At 35.4% G+C, this 20,682-nt stretch overlaps 1 protein-coding gene, 1 long non-coding RNA gene and 1 pseudogene across 7 annotated transcripts in view; 2 read left to right on the top strand and 1 right to left on the bottom strand.

Moving 5' to 3' along the window:
- The first annotated feature begins 601 nt into the window (after positions 1 to 601).
- Positions 602 to 20,682, top strand: part of LOC141375013 (uncharacterized) — a 30,168-nt gene continuing 10,087 nt past the window's right edge. Inside the window, exons 1-3 of one of the 6 annotated variants that reach the window (XR_015484186.1) lie at positions 602 to 652; positions 1,000 to 1,149; positions 5,818 to 7,423. Coding sequence is in view for 4 of the 6 variants with exons in the window: in XM_087250424.1 (XP_087106550.1) it covers positions 1,065 to 1,149; positions 5,818 to 6,710 (978 nt within the window). In the remaining 2 variants the exon portion in view is untranslated. Of the gene's footprint in view, positions 835 to 999; positions 1,150 to 5,817; positions 7,519 to 20,682 lie in introns of those variants that run through there. The other 5 variants (XR_015484185.1, XM_087250424.1, XM_087250425.1 and 2 more) reach the window with 5 other exon arrangements.
- LOC148682375 (uncharacterized) overlaps positions 9,897 to 20,682 on the bottom strand; it is a 35,239-nt gene continuing 24,453 nt past the window's right edge. The window contains exons 4-5 of the long non-coding RNA XR_015943025.1: positions 11,894 to 13,289; positions 9,897 to 11,659 (exon numbers count right to left, since the gene is read on the bottom strand). This is a non-coding gene — a long non-coding RNA (uncharacterized LOC148682375). The remainder of the gene's footprint in view (positions 11,660 to 11,893; positions 13,290 to 20,682) is intronic.
- Positions 16,003 to 16,116, top strand: LOC137494170 (5S ribosomal RNA; annotated as a pseudogene).

The raw sequence follows: 20,682 nt of genomic DNA, 5'->3' as shown, positions 1-20,682 counted from the left end.
ACCAGAATTTCAGTATCTTTCCTAACATTTTCCTGTTCTCTGAAACTCTGAATATTTCACTTTAGTTTTATTTAGGATTTATTTTTATTATAAGTCATGACTAGGCCCACATGGAATCTGTACGCGCAGAATTCTGCAGATTTTTCACAGAATTCTGCAGATTTTTACCCCATCACTAATTCTGTTTATTTACTTGATGTGTAAATCTAAATTTATTGCGTTTTAAAATTAATTACAGTAATATTATTGACTAATATGAAAATGTTAATCGGATTTAAGTACAATGCAGTTTGTAAAGTAATATTTTCTGTCTTTTAATAGATATATTATATGAGAGACTTGCTTTGTTTACCTAATAAAGTGAATCTATTTGGATTTGCATTGTAAACATCAAATAAAAGTAAAAAAAGGTATTATTTTTATTTCCCATATTAAGGTTCTAGTTGGATACTCCCAAAAACATTCTGCAGAAATCCGCAGATGTCTACCCAAATTTTCAGCAGAAATAACAAAAAACATCTACAGATTCCGTCTGGCCCTAGTCTTGACTGCAACAGTAAGTGGCAAAAAAGCTTAACAAAACAGACTTTTATTTTGGCATGGCGTGTGACGTCATCAGGCGGCGCCACGTCAGCGCTGTAATTCAACTGGAGTAAGGTTTGTTTTAAAACGTTTACAGATATAACCCGATTGAAAGTTTTAGTTTTTATATGATGCTAAATTATGTTACTGCTGTTCGAAATATTATTTTTAACCCTTTATACAACGTAGTACTAATTTATTCTCAGTAACCGAGGGCTATTTTTTGTAAATAAAGTAACAGAAAAGTGTGTAGTAAGTGTTTTAAAGAAACGTTTTACCTGATTTCTTTTTGTTAATTACTCTTATATAAAGAAACTGTTTAAGTAGTTAAGTGTTAAAGAGAAGTTATTATGTTTCTTTTCATAGTTTTATTTATTTTAAACAGGACATTTTTATTGTTTTGTTCATTTTAAACAGGATAAAGTGTCCAAACACAGAGAAAAACTCCTGCTGAAGCGACTGATCTCCACACTGTTATCAAGATGGCATTTATTAAAGAGGAGAGTGAAGATGTGAAGATTGAAGAAACATTCAGAGTCAAACAGGAAGATCCACAGGAACAAACAGGTTGATTTTTATTCTCAGGCCCCTTTTACACTAGTGCACTTTAGTTTTAAAACGATGTCCACACTAGCATTCCACAGAGCGTTTCTGAACAGCTCTCTGTCCACACCAAAAGACTAAAAACGCACATCACCTGACCACACACACACTCTCAGGCAATCGATGCAGCATTTCTACCCAGATGAGAGCTCTGCTCGTCGGACTGCTCATCAAGCATCTCCCGCTGGATCTAATCTCACTATATTTATTAAACGTGCTATTTCATTCATCTTGTTGTCTTTATCTAACGACATATTCCCTGACTTTGGTCATTGGAATCTATTACTTGTTCTCAGGTAACGTGTTTTGGCTAAGCGCAAAGATAAGTTAATGATTAATGAAACCACGTAGCCTACATTCTGTATATTGACAGATCGATTGCCTTTATTTCCTATATTGTATAAACTTATTGTCTGTTATACTTTTATAATGGCTATTATAGATTATTAAAACTGATATTCAGCAAAAGAGAGGGCATGTTTTGTATTTTCACTGAAATTGAAAGGAGGCAGTTGTTATAGGCTCCGTTTTGTTATAAATATCCACACAGTGAAGATGACGCTCATAAATGCAGCACAACCTCTCAGCATTTCTGCTGTCTGTTAAGTTGCTAATATTAAAATTAAAATAGGCAGTTCCTTAAATCATGTTTACATTTTATTGTTGAGAAAGTGAAACAACGTAGCCAGGATGATGTGAATGAAGTTATAAAGTACACTGTTCCCTTTGAAGATTTACCCGTGTCCTCGGTATAGTCTGTTTTCCATATCAAACTGAGGAGGGGGAGACTGCAGCCTTGATCAAACTTGTGAAGTCTGAACTTACAAGAAGAGGATGCGGTACTAAACTGTGTGTTAGGCTACTTAATATTGAGGAAAAGCCCCAATCAAAGAGGCGAATGTCTGCAGCCCCGCCTCCGTTTTCAGATGTCTGTTTTCCCCATCCACACTGAGACGGAGCAGCAGCAGCGTTTTCATTTCAGAATGAAAACGGCCTCTTCAGCGTTTCCAAAACGCTCGTTTTCGGCACTCGAAAACTCCGGCGTAGTGTGGCAGATGGCATAACCGTAGCAAAACTTATGCATTTTAAAACGAAAATGCATTAGTGTAAATGGGGCCTCAAAGTCCAACTCAGTCATCTGATCCTCATTCAGATATATTTTATTAATAAGAATACTAAATTTAATCCATCTTGCAGCCCTGAGTGTGCTGCCTAGTTCTCCTAAACGCACAAAAGCACTCATTGAAAGACAGGAATATGTTTGCATATGTCACGTTGATCACAATTCCCCTTTTTTCATCAACTTCTTCATGGGTTTAAACTTGTTTCTAGTAGTTGTTACTAGTTCTCACAGATAGTATCTGAATTAGAATTACATCATTATTATAATAACTATTGACCAGGGCTATTGTGTTTAAACAGGGTTTCCTTGGAGTCTTAAATTTACTGAAATGTTGTGCTGTAGGTCTTTAATCTTTTATAAACAAGTCTTCATTTTTCCTTTGGTCTTTAATTAAGGTTCATGTTTTTCTACCCAATCTGGCCAAAACCCATACAATCACCATCAATCCAACTCAATAAAAATTTTATCTTATTATTCAAAAAGGTCATTTTAACTTGTTTTAAATTATTTATTATAATGCTTTAATTATTTTCCTTACAATAACATTTGTTTAAACGTGCTTCATGTATTTACTGCTAAGGACATTGACCTGGACAGACCTGTGTTTTGCACAGGTTTAGTTTATTATAGTTTTTAAAACTTTTAAAACATTTGTCCATTTGTTTTTTTATTTTAAATAAAGTTTATTTTGGAAAAAAAAAGTTTGTTGATACAAGTATTGCTTGCTTGTTAATACACAAAATTTTAAATCTTGCTAGAAATATCTAAAATATATACATAAAAAATTTAATATTCATTTACTATTGTATTATTAAAATTATTATATTTTTGATAGGGCAAATAAAAATCTTTTCCATCTGGGCCATTTTACACGGTATTTAAAATCATTTGAAAGAAATATCTAAAACATTTTAATTTTATTATTCATTTATTATTGTATTATTAAATGTATTAAATTATATTATTTTTTTGATAGAGCAAATAAAATCTTTTTCATCTGGGCCAAATAATTGTTATAAAACATTGTACAGTATTTTAAACTATATGATGTTGCTGTGGGATGACGCGTGACAAACCGAACAAATTATAGTAGAACAAAAATGTTTAGCATTGCACTGACTACAACTGGCCAACAAGCTAGTCTAAAAATGACTTTTTCTGTTTAAGAAATGGATTACAGCATGCTGATGATATGCAAACATTTGAGTGTAAAATTCGTCAGTATTGACCATATTCTTCATGTACCAGCAGGCTGCGCCATTGGAGTCTTTTTACTTGAGTTTTTTTTTTTAAAGAATTAATTTATCCATCATAAAAACAGTGTTATGCTGCTTAGGCATGAGACAATAACTGCTTTCAAGGTATGCCGTTTGGAAAAATCAAAGTTTTAAAACGGCCAATATTTTCTTCTGTACCATTCCTACAGTATATCTAAGTTTGTTTGTTTTTTTCACGACAACAGTATCTCCAGCAGATAAAAGATGTCATTTTTAATCGTAAAGAAATGTGTTTTTGAAACTAATGAAGACAGCAGAAGTCAATGATTCATTTAAATTTTTTAGCCTGACAAAAAAAGAAAAAAGACTCAAAAGAAAATATATTGTAATATAAAGTTTTTGTTTTTTACCCAGACATTCATTCATTCATTCATTTTCTTGTCGGCTTAGTCCCTTTATTAATCCAGGGTCGCCACAGCAGAATGAACCACCAACTTATCCAGCAAGTTTTTATGCAGCGGATGCCATTCCAGCCGCAACCCATCTCTGGAAAACATCCACACACATTCACTCATACACTATGGACAATTTAGTCTACCCAATTCACCTGTACCACATGTCTTGGGACTGTGGGGGAAACCGGAGCACCCAGAGGAAACCCTAGCAAACGCAGGGAGAACATGCAAACTCCACACAGAAACACTAACTGAGCCGAGGCTCGACCCAGCGACCTTCTTGCTGTGAGGCGACAGCACTACCTACTGCGCCACTGCCTCGCCACCCAGACATTTAAAAATAATATATTTTAGAGCAGTAATCTCAGTACCTCAAAACCGTGATATTTTTATTCAAGCTTATCATACCGTCAGAATCTTATACTGGCCCATGCCTAATGCTGCTTGATGTTGCAAAGTTATATTTTCTTATTTTTCTTTGTATGTATAGTCATGAACATGTATAGCCGTTTATTATTCCAGGTCATTTCTCCAATAGGCAACTGAATTGTAAGTTTTAAATCAATAGCAAATGAGATCAGGTCACTATGACATGATTGAGAATGTTTATATGTTGCTGTTTGTCGTTGTACTACGTCTATTCTGAGAGCTGATGCTGAGTATTCTTAGGAATTTTCACACTTGAAATTGTTAACCCTGGGTCATTCTAACCCTGGATAAACAGAATCCTGGGTTACCTGTAAATACGTTTCACACTGCTCATGCTATACCTGGGGTTATAAAATAATCCTGGGTGTTCATTAACAGACAGTTCACATTCGCAAACACCGGGTTAACAATATTATTTGTATATTTACATTGTCACTGTCCCTGATTGGACAAACAGCAGATAACCTTTTTTTTAAATGGCATTTCTGCATTTTGTCAGGTATATAAAATGTCATCATGTAGGTCTTCAGCTAAGCCTCAGGACATGCACAAAGGCAAGAAAACAAAAACAAAAGTACAAATGAATGAATACCAGTAGCAAAGTATGTCATCTTGCCATATTCTCATCACTTCAATTTACAGCAAACATGGCATTAAGCATTTGCACAAGTTCATTCATTCATTTACCTTCGGCTTACTCCCTTTATTCATCAGGGGTCGCCACAGTGGAATGAACCACCAACTTATCAAGCATATGCTTTAAACAGCGGATACCTGTCCAGCTGCAAACCAGTACCGGAAAACATTTGCATAAATTATATACAATAATGCAAACTCACAAATATAAGCTGAATTATGCGCACTTGCTATGAACATGCAGGATTTGTGTCAATCAGGTTTTCCAAGAAAGAGATGCACATGAGGGAACACAACATAAGTAATCTAGAGCATTTGATCATTTGCATTTACAGCCACAGGCACAAAAAGAGCTTGGTTTTTCTCTGACCTCCAAAATGAAATATTCTGCAAGGTATATGATCTGATTTTGAGCTGAAACGTCAGACACATTCTAGGAACACTAAAGACTTACTTTACATCTTGTAAAAAAGGTTCATAATAGGAACTCTTTAAAGGTATTTCTGACCCAAAAATGTAAATAGCCTCACCATTGACTTTCCATTGTGTGGTATTAAACCTTGATGAGTTTCCTGATTCTGTTGAACACAAAATAAGATATTGTGATAAAAACGCTGGCTTACTTTGTGTTCCAGAAGAAAGGAAATGTTTAAAAGCACATGATGGAGAGTAAATAGTAGAGTCCCTTTAATATTTGGGGTAAAAATCCATATCATGCTTACCACTTTGTGCTTTCATACTAAAGTTCACTTTTTTTGTTCTTTTTTTAAAGACCTGATGGTGCTGAAAGAAGAGACTCATCAATGGAATGAAATGGAAGAAAAAAAACACCAAGAAATAACAACTGATGAAAAACCCACACTCACTAAAAAGACTTCATCACGCGGAAGACCTCGGAAATCCAAATCTGGGTGTAATTTCAGCTGTAAACGGTGTAGAAAGAGTTTCAGTCAAAGGTCAAACCTTGATGTTCACATGAGAGTTCACACAGGGGAGAAACCTTACACCTGCAAACAGTGTGGAAAAAGCTTCTATACTATAGGAAACTTAACAGTGCACATGAGAATTCACACTGGAGAGAGGCCGTATGCATGCCAAAAGTGTGGGAAAAGCTTCTATACTACAGGAAACTTGGCAGCGCACATGAGAATTCACACTGGGGAGGAGCCTTACTCTTGCCTCCAGTGTGGAAAGAGTTATAAGCAAAATGGCAACCTTGAAGTCCACATGAGAACTCACACTGGAGAGAGAAGCTTTATTTGCACACAGTGTGGGAAAGGTTTTTCTCAAAAACAAAACCTTACCATCCACATGAGGATTCACACTGGAGAGAAACCTTACACATGCACAGAGTGTGGTAAAAGTTTCAGATGTAAAAACACACTCGATCACCACATGATAAGTCACACTGGAGAGAAGCCGTTTGCATGTGCTCATTGTGGAAAGAGCTTCACAACCAAAGCTAGGCTCATGAATCACACGAATGGTCACACTGGAACCACATGTGATCAGTGTGGAAAGAGTCTCACATGCAAAGACTCCATAAAGCAACACATGAAGATTCACTCAGGCGAGCGTTTTCGATGCAGTGAGTGTGGAAAGGGCTTTAAACATAAAAGAAGCCTCATCAATCATATGAAGCTTCACAATGGAGAGAAAAAATGAGGCCTTGTCAAGCGGAGCTTAAGGCTCTCACCCGGGATAGCATGGAATAGCATCTCGGGACAAGCGTGAACTCTTGAATACATCTCAAGTTACTGGAATGAAACCTTTTGAACCTGAAGATTTAAACTCAATAACTGAAGAGGGGTGAAGATGTACCAGGTTGTGAGAGTTTCTACTTCTTCTTTGCAAGAAAGCAAAATAACTCTATATGTGTTTCAAGTTATTATGAACTGAAAACCAAATTTGTGCACATTGCACACTGCAATCAAATGGTCGGCACTGAAAAGAGAATTAGAAAGATTAGGGAGGAGAAAATGTTTGGGGAGATGCAGGGTAAACTCTCCTACACTCTTAGATTGTGTTTTTGATTATTCACATTGTTTGATTTTCACTCCCTTGAACAAACACCGATTTGCCTCCAATTTTGGGCTTTTGTCTGCAGTTTCACAATAATTGTTGGTGAATAAAAATCCACCTAAACTCGGCCGGTGTGAACTTGCAATGACAGTGAGAGACTGATGCAGACTCTATAAAGCCCTGATCAGACTACACAATGCCATTTGCCAATTACAACAGATCAGATTTGTGTCAGATTATGAGATTTTGACTTGATCAAATCTTGATGTGTTGTGGGTAACAAAAGAAGACTTTGGTTTCAAAACACTACACATTTATTTTGATGGACTGATTTTAGAAAATAAAAAAGTTTTCCTGTATTCAGACAATTAAACTTTCTGTAAACAACTAGTTTCCCTTAAAGAAATGTTCATGTGAAAACATAACTACAAATAAATCTGTGTATGGGAAACCCAGTGTCTCAATTGTGAATGAGAACATGACTGATTTGTTAGCTTACATGCTAATTCCAGGACTTAACAGACTACTGAAGGACTTCAGCTATCTGTAAATTCCAATTATTATTAATATGCAATACATATTGTTATTGTACTGCTCATGTGGACTGATAGATTATATTGTATGCTGTCTGCATATATATATATATATATATATATATATATATATATATATATATATACTATTACTAACCAGCAATGATAGGTGAACTAAATAAAAATTGAAAGAGGATACTTTTATTTGACCTTTCATGAGTCTAATAAATCTCAAAGTCACACTTTAAAAGAAGGTCCAAAAACCTGCATTTACAAATGAAGAATGTTTTGCAAAGCATAAAAGGTTGTTAACCAGGTAATGCTGTGTACAATTTGTATTAGTTACACCAAATTTAACTTGTTTATTGTAAAAAGGGTTTACATGGATATTGACATGAGACATTCTGTAATATGCATTATGTATTATGAGTCATGAGTAGGGCCAGACAGAATCTGTCAACGTTTTTTGCTATTTCTGCAAAGAATTTTGATAAAAATCTGTTAATTTCTGCCGAAATATTTTGGGAGTATCATAACTAAATCCTAAATATGTGAAACAAAGAATAATATCTTTTAAACTTTTATTTAATGTTTAAAATGCAAATCCAATTAGATCCACTTTATCTGGTAAACAAAGCAAGTCTCTCGTATAATATTTCTACTAAAAGACAGAAAATATTACTGTACAAACTGCATTGTACATAAATCAGATAAACATTTTCATATTAGTCAATAATATTACTGTTATTAATTTAAAAAGTGAATAAATATATATTTACACACATTTACTCAAATTAAATAGAATTAATGATGGGCTAAAAATCTGCAGAAAATCTGTGGAATTCTGCGCGTGACATTATTAATACAGTGATCTTTTTTTTTTTTTTTTTTTGCTCTGCACAGTTGCCAGACATTCAGAATCGCTCCCCAGCAAACATCAAAAACAGGTGGGTTCAACAAAGGTTTCCACCCATGTAAAAAAAAAAAAAATGTTGCACAACAAATAGTAGTAATAACTATAATATACAGCCACAGTAAAGTTTGGAATACTTTATAATAAGCTTATTCAGCTCACTAAAATGTTATTGCATTTTTAAATCACTGTTATTTTATTAAATGTTTAAAATATAATTTATTCACGTTTAAGCCTGAATTGTACGCATGATTAGTCTTCAGTGTGATGATTATGGAGGACCAAGAGTCCGAGGTTGCCACAGCGGGATGAACCGCCAACTTATCCAGCAAGTTTTTACACAGCAGATGCCCTTCCAGCCGCAACCCATCTCTGGAAAACACACAAACACACACATGCTCTCTCTCTTTCACACATGCACACACACTCACACAGAGGCACGCACGCATGTGTCACACACACACACATGCACATAAGCTCTCTCTCACACACACTCTCTTTCTCACACACATATGCACGCACGCACACACACACACTCTTATGCTTATGGTTATTATTGTTCTGTATTTTGATGTACAAATGATCTATAGAAATGTCATAGAGCTACAGTGTATAGAATTAAAAGTCAGGGAGTAGTCAGTTATTTATAAATGCATTATTTATCTAACAATTGTCAACAGAACAGTAATGAAAATAGAGTAGAAAATGTAAAAAATAATAAATTAGTTATTAATAATACAGTATTAACAATATAAATAAACAATGTAAATAAAATGTTAAAGACAAACAGAAACTGAAACAAAGTGGACTTAAAAGTCAAGGACCAGTCATTTATAAATGCAATATTTATTTAACATTGGTCAACAAAACAGTAATGAACATGGAATAAAAAAATCTAAAAAATTAAATAAGTTAAATATTAACAGAAAAAAATACAAAAATTAACAAATTAAATAAAATGTTGAATAAATTTAGAAACCAACAAGTGAAATAGAATAAATTGAACTATTATGGTGTACCATTGTGGAGGATAGTAGCATCTGTGTGCAAGTCCAATATAAACTAAGGATAGCTGATGTTGTGCTGCATCTTCTTTTGTTTAAAAGTAACTGTGTAGTTACAAATACAGGGAAAATCTGTTTGCTAATTATACATACATGAACACATTAGTGCATTGAATGACTACGTTTTTGTGAGCTAAACTAGGTTTTTGGGAACTAAGCATTGTATCAGTTGATGAAATATGGTTATTTTCTGTAAATTAAAACAGTCCTATAAAACTTCCGTATTTTTACAGAAAATTCCTGGCAACCACTGCCTGTATTTTTCAGTAAATTTAAAGGATTTTTTTAGCAGTGTAAATAAATTAAAGTTAATTATAAATGTTGTGTTGATTGAACTAAACAACATTACCTTACCTTTATGTAACTTACTTAAGTTCACTCAAATGAATATTCTTTCTTTAAGGTAACTTAACTCGGTTACGTGGAACCTGTTGAGATAAAAAAGTTAATTAAAGCCAACATATCATTTTTTTGAGTGCAAGGTCCTCTGTCCACGAGACTGCAATGGGCAAAAATAGAATAAATAATTTTAACTCAATGACTCCTTTAATAAAGCACAAAATAGCTCTGTAAATTAATTTAACTATGTTTCTAGAATGTGTGTAATATTTATCTAATATGTAATTGTACAGTTTGTATCTCCAAAAAACAAAAAGAAAAAGATAGAGGTAAAGTTGGTTTTATATTCGCACATTCGTTCATTTAGAAGTCTCTATATTGTTTACCATATTACTTTGAATTTTTGATCGGAATTAGCATGCAAGTATGATTTGAAAACAATATCAACACTTATCTAATTCACTGTGAACAATGCTGTACTTTGATAATCATTAATCATTGTCTGCTAATATGATTTTCCTATTTAGAATTTGCAAAGAATTTTTTTCTGAAATGATATTATTAAGGAGAATGTCTGAATATCCAAATATAAAACCAACTTTACCTCTAGAAAAAAAAGAATGAGGAACTGGACAGGAACATTTCAGGCCTTAAAACCACATGCTGTATTGTACATTCATAATCCATTCCCCCACCTTTTAAAATCTCTCTCATAAACGGTCAAACTATAGTAAATTATTTGAAGTAAATCTCAAAATGCATGCAATTTAAAACACATGATTATTTAAAAACAAGTATGACATGTTTTACATAGATACTGTACTGAATGTACTGAAGCCTAACAAGTTAAGCAAATTTCAACAAACGTTATATCATGTAAACGAAATACACACCCTTTGATAAATCTCAAGCCACTTTTTTTATTGAGGAGCTGGCCTGTTCCTGTTGCCCTAATCTGATGGCCAAACTCCTGTGCTGGCAAACTTTTTCAGACGTGAAATCCAGTCAGCGTCTGACATGGCTTTGTGGAATTTTTCAGACATTTTTTCTCCTATAAATAAAAGGTTTTGAATTAAAGTATCCAAATTTGAAATACAACACACTAAAACATTAACACGTGCAATTATGTAGATTTTCTTATCTTTTTTAAGAAATCACTATCAGAAAAAAAATCCTGAACTTTAAACAAAAAGATGCTGTGCTCTGTCAAATGATGCTGTTTGTCGAAAATCACTAAAGGTCAAGGAACTTTTTTGACCTCTGACCCGCCTCCAGATGACCCTGTTATTCCTTCGTGTACCTTCAGCTCAGTTCGGAAAATTGATTGACATCTGACTAACCTGTTTGACTGCACACCTAGCGGTGAATCTTGGAACGGTTCCTTCCCCAACTTTACCATTGCCATGACTCTGATTGGTCAAATGTTGAAAATGTTGAGAATTACGGTCCGCGATTGGCTGCAAATGTTGAGATGCTGCAACGTGATTGGCTACAATGTTGGACCGAATCGCTCCGATTGGCTCTCATCTTCAACATTTGTGAAATATTGATGGACAATCCTTCAGCAGCTGGCATTGCTAATCCATTGTGCTCTTTAAATCTCATCCTCGTCGCTAATATGTCCTGGCATTCGAGAGAGCCTGGTGCTTCTGTGGAACTTGTTTTACTCTCACTCTCTTGGCGTTTTGAAGGATGTTGTTGGAAAATTTTATTACGAAGTGGCCAAGTCCATCGAATTCCATCCTTGTCGTTCAAATGCTTTGGCGTTTGAAAGAGGCCGGTGCTTTTGTGAAAGGTGTTTTACTCGCACGCTCTTATCGTTTTAAAGAATGTTGTTGCAAAAATTCATGTCATCTTTACCGAAAAGAGCTGCAAATACATACAGAAATGCTATAGTCCAGCCCTCATCAGGAAAGGTAGTATATACATGACGAGGTGGCCGAGTCCATCGAATCCCATTCTTGTCGTTCAAATGGCAAAACTGAAAGTCATCTTACCGAAAATAGTTGCACAAACATACATTTACAAATATGTGCCACAGTCCGGCCTCCACCAGAGAAAAAGGTGTATACGAGACAAGTTGGCAGAGTAGTTAAGGCGATGGACTGCTAGTCCATTGTGCTTTGCACACGTGTGTCTGAATCCCATACTCGTTGCTAACATGTTCTGGCATTTGATAGAATGGTGTTTCTGTAGAAGTTGTTTTACTATCACTCTCTTAGCGGTTTGAAGGATGTTGTTGCAAAATTTAATGTCATCTTTATAAAAAAAGAGCTGCAAATACAAACATATATGCCATAGTCCAGCCCCCATCATGAAAGTGAGTACATACATGACGAGGTGGAAGAGTCCATCGAATCCCATCCTTGTCGTTCAAAAGCTCTGGCGTTTGAAAGAGGCCGGTGCTTCTGTGGAAGGTGTTTTACTCGCAACTCTTATCGTTTTGAAGGATGTTGTTGCAAAATTTAACGTCATCTTTACCGAAAATAGCAGCAAATACATACAGAAATGCCATAGTCCAGCCCCCAACAGGCAAGTGAGTACATACATGACGGGGTGGCCGAGTCCATCGAATCCCATTTTTGTCGTTCATTTGCTCTGTCGTTCATACAGCAAAACTGAAAGTCATCTTACCGAAAATAGTTGCAGAAACATACATTTACAATTATGTGCCACAGTCCGGCCTCCACCAGAGAAGTCGGAAAATACATGATGAGGTGGCCGAGTGGTTAAGGCGATAGACTGCTAATCCATTGTGCTCTGCACGCGTGGGTTCGAATCCCATCCTCGTCGTTTATATGTTCTGGCTTTCGAGAGATCATGGTGTTTCTGCAGAAGTTCTTTTACTCTCACTCTTTTAGCGTTTTAAAGGATGTTGTTGCAAAATTTTATGTCATCTTTATCGAAAATAGCTGCAAATACAAACATATGCCATAGTCCAGCCCCCATCATGAAAGTGAGTACATACATGACGAGGTGGAAGAGTCCATCGAATCCCATCCTTGTCGTTCAAATCCTCTGGCGTTTGAAAGAGGCCGGTGCTTCCGTGGAAAGTGTTTTACTCGCACGCTCTTATCGTTTTGAAGGATGTTGTTGCAAAATTTAACGTCATCTTTACCGAAAATAGCAGCAAATACATACAGAAATGCCATAGTACAGCCCCCAACAGGAAAGTGAGTACATACAAGACGGGGTGGCCGAGTCCATCGAATCCCATTTTTGTTGTTCATTTGATCATTCGTTCATACGGCAAAACTGAAAGTCATCTTACCGAAAATAGTTGCAGAAACATACATATACAATTATGTGCCACAGTCAGGCCTCCACCAGAGAAGAAGGAAAATACATGACGCGGTGGCCGTGTGGTTGAAGGCTGATTTATACTTCTGCGTAAAACGCCGGTGTATGCTACGGCGCTGACGCATAGCCCCTCACCGTGGCCGTCACTGACGTGCACCTCTCAAAAAATGTAACTACACGTCGCAACGACGCGTAGCGTAAGCTCTGTGATTGGTTGGCTTGGTAGCGCTGACGAGTCTGGGCGGGACCGAGAGCCGCGCGAATGGCGCGAGCGATTGTTTACAAGTGTGGAGTCCCATGAAGGAGCTCCGGGTGGAAAGTTTTGTTTTGTATTAACCTCATAGTTAAAGTTGTTGCACGTCCGCCGGTTCCTGCATCAAAATGAGCGAGTTTGAGCCACTTGTACATCCCGGAAGTGTTCAGGAAAAGCAAAAAAGCCGCAAAGAAACTCGACACAGAGGAAGATTTACACCTCACTGCCAACTAGTGTTTCAGAAGTGTTAATGCAGACCAACAGAGACAGCGCACAGAAGTATAAATGCACAGCCACGCGCGTTGCCTGCGCCGTGGGTTACGCTGGTCACTTGACGCAGAAGTATAAATCAGGCAAAACTGAATGTCATCTTACCAAAAATAGTTGCAGAAACATAAGTAACCCTAGTGAAATAGTAAAATTTTTATTTATAATATTATTTAGAGCAGAATAATCATATTATTATTATATCTACAAGTCTTTATAAATATGATAAACAAAATAAAATTCATGTATACAAATGTAGTTTGAGGTAAAGTAACAACCAATCATAGGAGCGGGTTGTTAGCTCCGCCCCTCCCAGCTTGCTGGGAGAGAGAGACAGAGCAGAGACGAGACCGGTTGGCAGAATAATAGAGGAGCAAATTTGAACAAAAAGATTAAAATACAGTATGTTATGATTCCTAAACAGTTTAAAAGTGATTTTAGTTGTACTAAATCAAGTTGTACCTGCAAAATAGTTGTTATTTAGTGTGTTAGTGTGTTTAAGAGTGTGTTAAAGTCAGACCGCATGTTGCATTGCGTTTACAGTGCGCTGACGCCATTTTGCAATCGCGTGTGTGTGAGAAGACCATAGAGTGATATAGAAATCGTGAATTTGACAGGTATTCCATTATATTAGTACTAGGGATGTAACGGTATCAGAATTTCACGGTACGGTAATACCTCGGTATGAATGTCACGGTACGGTATTTATTGAATCATTTACAGGAAAAAACAAAACTTATGAAAATACTCCAAAAAAGTGCCAAAAGTGTCAATGACATACAAATTAGCCATCTATCTGTAAGCTTTGAAACAGGAACTTCAATTTTAATAACAAAAAAAATATTAAACCATGTAAAAAATAAAGTTTCAATTTAGTATTGTTGAAAACTCATGACATTCAACATTTAATCACACTCAGCCCATCTAGCCAGATGAGAGCTCTGCTAGTCGGACTTCTCATCAAGCATCTCCCGCTGGATCTAATCTCACTATATTTATTAAACGGGATATTTCATTTATCTTGTTGTCTTTATCTAACGACATATTCCCTGACTTTGGTCATTGGAATCTATTACTTGTTCTCAGGTAACGTGTTTTGGCTGAGCGCAAAGATAAGTTAATGATTAATGTAACCACGTACATTCTGTATATTGACTGATTGCTTGCCTTTATTTCCTATAATGTATAAACTTATTGTATGTTATACTTTTAAAATGGCCATTATCGATTCTTAAAACAAAAAAGCAAAAGAGAGGGTGTGTTTCGTATTTTCACTGAAATTGAAAGGAGGCAGTTGTTATCGGCTCCGTTTTGTTATAAATATCCACACAGTGAAGATGACGCTCATATATGCAGCAAGACGCCTCAACATGTCTGCTGTCTAAGTTGCTATATTAAAATGAAAATAGGCAGTTCCTTAAATCATGTTTACATTTTATTGTTGACAAAGTGAAACAACGAAGACAGGGTGATGTGAATGAAGTTATAAAGTACACTGTTCCCTTTGAAGATTTACCGTGTCCTCGGTATAGTCTGCTTTTCCATATCAAACTGAGAAGAAGAGACTGCAGCCATGATCAAAATTGCGAAGTCTGAACTTACACGGAGATAATGCAGGACTGAACTGTGTGTGTTAGGCTACTTAATATTCAGGAAAAGCCCCAATCAGAGAGGCGAACGTCTGCAGCCCCGCTTCCGTTTTCAGATGTCTCCGTTTTCCATCATCCACACTGAGACGGAAAAGCAGCGTTTCAGAATGAAAACGGCTTCTCCAGCGTTTTCGAAACGCTCCGTTTTCGGCGCTCGAGAACTCCGGCGTAGTGTGGACGGTTGGCGTAACCGTAGCAAAACTTATGCGTTTTCAAACTAAAACGCATTAGTGTAAACGGGGCCTTAGAGTTTTCCAGCTCTTTTCATCCCCGCTTCTAGCAGCACACTCCATTTCCGCATTACTGGATCTGTAGCGACAACAGACCGCAAGGGATGATGGTCAAGCATGGGCTGATGGCAATTGTAGTTTTCGCTACCTCCCGTTCACTTCATTCGCCTGAGCAAATTTTCTCAGAAGACCTATAGTTTTACCGAGTCATGCGACTTAGGTAATATCGAAAAAAATTAATATTGCGGTATGACGGTATTTACAATACCGTTACATCCCTAATTAGTACACATATTTCAATTTATCCTCATTTCACCGGATAAAGTAAGAATTTGCCAAAAAGTTAATTCCTTTATTGGACTGCGATTTATTAATACAGCTCTAAGGACTGATTTTCACCCTGGAAATGCCCGATCTCATCTGAACTCGGAAGTAAAGCGGGGTCGGGCCTGGTTAGTACTTGGATGGGAGACTGCCTGGGAATACCAGGTGCTGTAAGCTTTTCGAAGTCCTTCATTTGGCAGCTGATAGACTTCCCCGTGTCACAGCTTCGCTGCCATTATTTTTTCTCGCCTTCAAGGGCATTGTTTCTCTGTCGGTGCTGTGTCGATGCCAGCTGAGCTGCGCTCGTTCCCTGGTGCTGCGCCTGTTTTAAATAGCCAACTCTTGACGGCCTATTTCGCTTACGGCCATACCACCCTGGCAACGCCCCCTTGAGTTTGACTGAGTCATTGCTTTCAAGGAAGTGTGAGGTGGCAGTAGGGAGAGAAAGGCTCTCCCATTTTGATTTGCTTTATTGTTTTTTTCTTGATTTTGCTTAAATTAAATTGTATTAATTTTGTTTAGTTTTAGTTAAACCCCAGACAGTGTTATCTGTTTGGGGTTAAAACGTTTTGAAAGGATGGACACTTTGGTAAAGAAACTGGAACTGAAAATGGACTATGGCAGCATGGACAAAGCTACTCCTGAAAACAACAATTCAAGAGATTCAAACAACGGCATCGACGATAATGACACATTGGCAACTGTTGTGGCAAGAAGGAGGAAAACTAAATCAGACACAAGTAGAGAAGGAAGTGGAGAAATGCAACAAACTAAAGGTAAAGCAAATGCTGAACACTTGGAAAACAGCCAACAAACAAGTCATAGAAATGAGATGATAAACAAACTGAAAAGTCAAGCTAGATTTCAGCGACAATATAAAAAAGAAACAACTTTGACAATGACTGTGAAAGATCCTGAAAATATCACTGTAACGATCATTATAAAGGCTGTGGAAGATAAGACTGGAATTGGAAAATTGTTTGGACTGAGGAAAAAATGCAATTTTGACTATGAACTAACTATGGAAAATGAAACGAACTGTGATCACTTAATGAATGGACTAATGATTAACCAACAATTCTGTCAAATATCAAAACTTTGTGCAACTGAGAGAATGGTTTCTTTCTTAAATTTGCCAAACTATATTCAAGATAGTGAAATCATCCAAAAGCTTGTGGACTGGGGAGTTTTTCCAATTCTCCCACTGAGAAGAAGATATTATCCAGGAACAACTGTGGCTGATGGAACAAGGTTCATCAGGGTGAAATTTCCAAAAGAAGTCATGACTCTTCCTTACAATGTCAAGTTTGACACAGAGGAAGGACCAAAATATTTTAGAGTCATACATGATCAGCAGATAAAAACATGCAGATTATGTGGAAGTGCTGAACATGAAAAAAAAAGACTGCCCACAATTTGTGTGTAGAGAATGTCTGGAGCAGGGGCATTTTGCGCGGGACTGTAAAGCCCCACGGTGCCAAGGCTGCAAAAAGACAATATTGTGGTGCAGATGTGAATCGGATGAGGAAGAGACTGGAGTTATGGAAACGAACAAACAAATGGAGAAATCAAGCAATGAAGAACGGGAAGAGGAAGTACAGGAATTACCACCGGATGATTTGAATGAACAAGAAGAGGAGCAGGCCATGAGTGAAGAGGATGAAGGAGATACAGCAGAGACTGAGGCACAACATCAAATGAAAGACGATGGACACGACATGGAAGAAGAACATGGAGCAGCAGGTGAAAATACAGAAAGCAGAATTGAGGAAGAGGTAAGCGATGATGATGATAATGAAGAAATAAATATTGGGACTAAAGACAGAACAATAGACAGCATAAACAGAAGACGCAGAAAAACTGTACAATTGAATATTCAGCAAGTGCTTAAGAAACAAAAATTACGAAAGGAAGCAAAAGTAAAAACTGACAGAACTGATCTAAGATTTTAGATCATAAAAAAGACTACAAATGATTGATAGATTGTTTCATTTGGATTTTCTTGTGTTTGGATGGCTTGTTTTCTTTTATATTTCTAATGAACAACTTATGTTTGGTTTCAATTAATGTAAGAGGGCTGTCATCCTAAGTGAAGTTTGAAAATGTAATTGCTTTAACAAAAAAATGTGATGTTATATGTATACAAGAGACTGGATGGAATGAAAACATTGTTAAAGATTTAAAAAAATGTTGGGATGGGGAAATATTGTATAATAATGACCCAAATAAGAAAAAAGGCATGGCAATACTAATTAGAAGGGGAATAGGATATACATTTGATGTTTTATTTAAAGATAATTATGGAAGGATTTTAACTATTAAAATTATGAATAAGGATGAAGAAATAACAATATGTAATATACATGCTCCAAATTAAGACTTGGAAAGAGTTACTTTTTTTAAAGATCTAAGTGTTTTAATGAGTGGATGGAATAATGTTATTGTTTTAGGAGATTTTAATACTGTTTTAGAAAGAATAGATGTAGATGATCATATGGTGTATAGAGCAGATGTTGGAAGAAGAGAAATGAAACACATGATTGAAAAACATAAACATGTAGATGTATGGAGAGAGAGAAATAGAGCCAAAAGAGAATACTCAAGAAGACAGTGGGTGAATACAGTTTTAAAACAAAGCAGATTAGACTATGTTTTATGTACAAGAAAATTAGAATCTTTTATTTCAAATATTTTTTACAAGATTTTTAGCTGTAGTGACCATGATTTTCTGTATGTAATGATGGATTTCAGTGGAGTTGAAAGAGGACCAGGTGCATGGGTGTTTAATACAGAGCTTTTAAAGAATGATTTTTATAAAATTGAAATGGAAAACATGATTATTAATAGTGTGAATGATGAGTTATATGAGGAAGAAATAAGTGTGTGGTGGGACAATGTAAAATTAGAGGCCAAAAGATTTTCAATAGAATGTTCAAAGAAAATGCAGAAAGCCAAAAGAGCTAAAGAAAGACAATTAAACAAAGAATGGGAGAATGAAATGGAAAAGATAACAGAAGGAAATATGGATATTAGGAGAATAGTGATATTAGAAGAGAAACTGAAAATATTAGAAGAGGAAAAATGTATGGGAGCTAGAATAAGAAGTAAGATAAAAATACAGTGGAAGGAGAAAGAAGTACAAAGTTCTTTTATGATCTAGAAAAAACACGACAAAAAGCAGATTTGATAAAGAATCTCTCAACAAAAGAGAAAACTGTCAAAGATAAAGAAAGTATTTTAAGAACAGTTAAAGATTTCTATGGAACTTTGTTTAAAGCAAAAGGAGTTCATGAAGAAGATAAGGATTTTTTATTAAATCAAATAAAGGTTAAAGTAAGTGAAGAGGATAAAAAACTGTGTGATAGTGATATAACTGAAGATGAGATAAACGAAGCTATAATACAATTAAGTAATGGGAAAAGCCCTGGTTTAGATGGTTTGTCGCCGAATTTTATAAGACTTTTAAAGATGTTTTAATTCCAATTTTAAAAGATCTTTTTATTGCTATTTTTAAAAAAGGACAGTTGAGTGAGAGTATGAAGAAAGGAATGATTAAAATAATTTATAAAAATAAAGGTGATAAAGATGACTTGCAAAATTATAGACCTTTAAGTATGCTTAATACAGATTATAAAATATTAGCAAAGATTTTAGCAAACAGGCTTAAAAAGGTAGTTCCCACTCTTATTACTACTAACCAGGCTTATGGTGTTATAGGTAGAGATATAGCAGACACAGTAACAAGCATCAGAGATTTAATCTGGTACATAAAAGAAAAAAAAGATGAAGGATTTTTATTCAGCATAGATCTAGAAAAGGCTTTTGATAGAGTTGAGCATAGCTATTTATTTGACATAATACAGAAATTTGGCTTTGGTGAGAATTTTATTAAGTGGATAAAATGTTTTTATACAGATATTTTTAGTTGTTTTAAAATAAATGGATTTTTAACCGACTACATTGAGATTTCTAGATCTATAAGACAAGGATGTCCTTTATCAGCATTATTATACACATTAGTTGCTGAACCTTTAGGCTTAGCTATAAATGGAGAAAAGGAAATTAAAGGGTTTAAAATAGAAATCAATAGAACAGAACAGAAAATTTTCCAGTATGCTGATGATACCACTCTATTTTTAAAAGATTTTAAAAGTGTTGGAATAGCTATGGAAATATTTGATAAATATTGTCCAGGATCGGGAGCAAAAGAAAATAAAGAAAAAACTGAATATATGAAGATGGGTAAAGTAGACGTTCCACAAGGAAATTGGGAATATAAAGAACAAAAAAATTACATAAAGATCTTAGGCATTACACTGGGATATGATGAAATTAAAACTAGAGAAATAATTTGGGATGAACTTATAAATAAAATGGAAAAAAGATTATGTTTTTGGAAACAGAGAGTATTGTTTTTAAAAGGAAAAGTACTGGTATTAAATTCTCTTTTTCTATCTAAGATGTGGTATGTTTTAAGTGTTGTTAGTCTACCTACGTGGGTGTATAAGAAAATAAAAACTATGATTTTAAAGTTTTTATGGGATGATAAACCATCTAAAATATAACACAATCATTGGAAAGGTGGATGAGGGAGGACTAGGACTTATAGATCCATGGATAAGAATAAAAAGCATGAGAATTAAAACATTAAAAAAGTTTTTAAATGAAGACAATATTCCATGGAAAAGCATAATGAGTTATTTTATTAATAAATGTGGACAAATAGGAGATGATTTCTTATGG

The sequence above is a fragment of the Danio rerio genome, chromosome 4 (assembly GCF_052040795.2).
Source record: "Danio rerio strain M-AB ecotype USA chromosome 4, GRCz13ab, whole genome shotgun sequence".
Classification (NCBI taxonomy): Eukaryota; Metazoa; Chordata; class Actinopteri; order Cypriniformes; family Danionidae; genus Danio; species Danio rerio.
This window is presented reverse-complemented; position numbering and strand designations above follow the sequence as displayed.